The 3672-nt window shown below is 56.1% G+C and overlaps 1 protein-coding gene across 1 annotated transcript in view; it reads left to right on the top strand.

The window, feature by feature from the left end:
• Positions 1–1449: 1449 nt before the first annotated feature.
• Positions 1450–3672, top strand: part of GGTG_13577 (hypothetical protein) — a gene marked incomplete at both ends in the record, with an annotated part of 4135 nt that continues 1912 nt past the window's right edge. The window contains 4 exons of the mRNA XM_009231489.1: positions 1450–2036; positions 2102–2667; positions 2980–3142; positions 3199–3506. Of these exons, the coding sequence (XP_009229753.1) occupies positions 1450–2036; positions 2102–2667; positions 2980–3142; positions 3199–3506 (1624 nt within the window). The remainder of the gene's footprint in view (positions 2037–2101; positions 2668–2979; positions 3143–3198; positions 3507–3672) is intronic.

Here is a 3672-nt window from a genome sequence, read left to right as displayed (position 1 = left end):
CACGTGATCCAGTGCCACCACCGCTGGGGCAATTACCAGCCAGTCGCCTCCTATCTCATGCGGCCTCACACCCGCTCGAACGCCGCGCTCTCGCCATAGCTCGAGGGGAACTCGGCACCCAGCACGTACGACCGCCGTAATCGAGAACAGAGGTACCTAAGGTTACAAGCACACACAGCGCCACGGCCATGTTGCGCTGCCCGATCTGCATCCTCGTCAACCAGTAGCCGTTTCGTTTTCTGCCTATTTACCCCGCCTCGCGAGCGAACCGATATGAGGATGAAGTATTCGAAGTGCAGTTGGGCTTCGGCGCCACCGGTGCCCCTCATCTTTGTCCTCTGGCTGGGCTGCCAGTCGCCATCAGACCTGTCATGGCACGGCAGGCCCTCTTGGGCTTGCTGGTCCTCGGACCTCCTAGGAGGGGCGGTCACGTGACTGTAGTGGTCCGTGCATCGATTGGCCGCACAGAAAACCCTGCCAATCAATCCCGGTGCGGGGCACCGTGATTCCTTCCTGTTCCCTAGCTTTAGATAGCCAATACAACCCTGCGGGCACATCGCAGCCTCGTCTCTTTGCCCAATACGGAAATCGTGACAAGACCTCCCCTCCTCGCTCAGCTGCACGTCGATTGTCCCACCCTCGAGGTCGCCGACTTAGTCCCCGATCAACCTATGCCCCCCTTGGAGCCTTCCGGTTCAGCCCTAAGTCCTTTCTAAGCAGATTCATCGGCTCCGCTGTAAATACCTGGTTAGGTCTTCCCCGGATCTGTCTTCACTTCCACGTCTATTTCATTTTTTTGTAATTGGAGGGAGGATGGCGCGTGAGATGCATGGTACTTTCAGCTGTCCTCCAGCAAGCCACCCACGCCAACTTCCATCCAGTCAAGCTCCGAAAAGCCTTGTGCCCTCAGCCAATAGTCGGAGTGGTCGTTTAGGCGGCCCCTTTCACCCAATACTCGGTCGACACATTTGAGGGGGGCATCATGCAGCCTGACCTAAACTGCGCGCCGCCCCCAACACCCCTTAAAGTGGGAAATCAGAGGCCGTTTCTTCCCCATTTCATTTCTCTGTCCTCTGCTATTTTTCCACTTTTTGTTGCTGCCCATTCTCGGCTTTTCTTCGCTGTTATTGTCGCGATCAAGCTTGTCTACCTACGTTCCTGCATTTCGCCTGTCGCGCTCGCACGTCACTTTCTTTTTCCGAATCCTATCCCGTTTCTTTTCTTTCCTATCTCTTCTCTCTTCTTCTTTTCCCTACCTCCCTTCCTTTTTCGGCCTTTGTGTTTCCCTCATTTTTCTGCATCCACCCCCATTTTTTCCTTCATCCCTTTTTCGTTTCCTGTCCCGTCTCGCTATTACCTCTGTGCCTTCGACTCCTCCAACCTTTGGCCTCCTTTAGGTCTGATCTCGTCCCTACTCATCCTCCCTTTCCGAATGCGTCATTTTCTGCCATGGATCCACGATCCGACTCAAATGCGCCATCTGGCATTGCTCCACCGGCCGACCGCAACGGCTTTCACATAGCCATCATCTGTGCCCTAGCCTTCGAATCCGACCCCGTCATTCTCCTCCTCGACAAAGTTCACGATGTTAAGTACGGACGCGCGACAGGCGACCCCAATACCTACAAGACAGGCAGCGTCGGTGGCCATGATATCGTTCTCCTCGTGCTCCCCGGCATGGGAAAGGAGGCTGCGGCCGCATGCTCGAGGAGCCTGCTATCGAGCTTTCCCAATGTCAAGCTCGGCTTGATAGTCGGCGTCTGCGGCGGCCTCCCGAACATCGACGGCTCGGACGTCTTCTTGGGTGATGTCGTCATCAGCACAAGCATCATCAACTACGACCTCGGCAGGCAGTACACAGACCATTTCGAGGTCAAGTCCGCCGTCGAGGACAGCCTCGGACGGGCCAACTACGACATCCGCGGCTTGCTTGCCCTGTTCAAGACGGAGCACGACCTCGAGCTTCTGCAGGAGAGAGCGTCGACGAACTTGGCGGGACTGCAAGAGGCCGCCCGCAAGAAGAAACGGCGAACCCGGTAAACCCGCCACCGGATACCTCCGACAGGCTGTTCCGTCCCGACTACGAGCATATCCACCGCAGACAACAGTGCGACGTCTGCAGCCAGGGGCATTTCTGCGAGCCGGCGTCCACACTACCATGCGACGAGGTCGGATGTGACGCCTCTCTCTGCGAACCAAGGCTGAACCGTGAAGAGGAGCGGCCCGTCGAGCATGTGCCCCAAATCCTCATGGGTAAAGTGGCCTCTAGTGATGCTGTGATGAAGTCCGGCCTGCAGCGTGACCGGATTGCCAGGGCCCATGGCGTGGTCGCCTTCGAGATGGAAGGAGCAGGGGCATGGGACCAGGTCCCCTGCATCGTCATCAAGGGCGTATGTGACTACGCGGACAGCCACAAGAACAAGCAATGGCAGCCCTTTGCTGCGGCAACGGCTGCTTCAGTTGCCGTGGCCATCCTTGACCGATATCAGCTGCCAGACGGCGCCGCAGTGAAGGCGCAGACTGTTGCCGAAGGTGGGCAGCAGCCCTCTGGCGATGCTACCTTCCAGGGTGGAAAGATTTGGGGCGGGAACGTCGTCAAGGGCAACACCGTCAGGCACGCCGGCACTGGGCACGTTTTTCAGGGGAACACAGGAGACATCAAAATCAGTTAGTCAGACTTTATTTTTTCGAAACCAGCTTATCCTACATAGTACTTCAACCCTTTGTCTGTCGTCCTTTTAATCGGGCAAAATTCTTCAACTTCTATCCTATAAATAAGAAACTCTTCCCTGTTCTGTGCCTATCCTACCCCCTTTCCTACACCTTCTCCCTACCTCCCCCTCCCCCCCCCTTTTCCACCCTTTTCTACCCTTTTCCACCCCCCTTTTCCGTCCCCTTTTCGTTCCCCTCTCCTTTCCCTTTGTCTATTCTTCTGTTCCATTAGATCTACTGCGTGAAAAGGCTGACCAGCGGATGCAGATGAATATCACACCGCGCCAGAGACCCCGCCGCAGCCGTTCGCGTCCATCCCCTTTTCCCGCGACGCAGATTTCGTCGACCGCGGCGACATTCTCGCCCAGCTTCGCCAGCGGTGCTCCAAACCAGCCAGCCGTATGGCTCTTGTAGGCTTAGGCGGCATTGGGTATGTGTCGATACACCTTGTTTATACATAGGACGGAAGCAAGCTAACAAAAACAGAAAATCGCAGCTGGCCATCGAATTTGCCCATCGAAAAGCTGCGGAATCAGCCGAAGACTGGATTTTCTGGATCCATGCCGGCACGCAGGCCCGCGTCGAGGAAGGCTTCCGGGCCATTGCCGACATCCTCAAACTGCCGGGTAGGGATCAGCCCAACGCCAACATACCGCAACTTGCATACAGCTGGCTATCCAACGAACAGAACGGCCGATGGACCATCATCCTGGATAGCGCCGACGATAAAGACGTGCTTTACGGGGCAAGCAACAGCCGTGAAGGCAAGCCGCTCGCAAACTACCTCCCACAAAGTCTAAATGGATCTTTCGTGATTACGACGCGCAATCAAGACCTGGCACGAAGGCTTACAGGAAACACCAAAAACATCATCGAGATCGGGCCGATGGTGCTAGCTGATGCGCTTCTCCTTTTGGAGAAGAGACTGGGCTCCTTTTCCGATCTGGACAAAGCCAAAAG

The sequence above is a fragment of the Gaeumannomyces tritici genome (assembly GCF_000145635.1).
Source record: "Gaeumannomyces tritici R3-111a-1 unplaced genomic scaffold supercont2.17, whole genome shotgun sequence".
Lineage (NCBI taxonomy): Eukaryota > Fungi > Ascomycota > Sordariomycetes > Magnaporthales > Magnaporthaceae > Gaeumannomyces > Gaeumannomyces tritici.
This window is presented reverse-complemented; position numbering and strand designations above follow the sequence as displayed.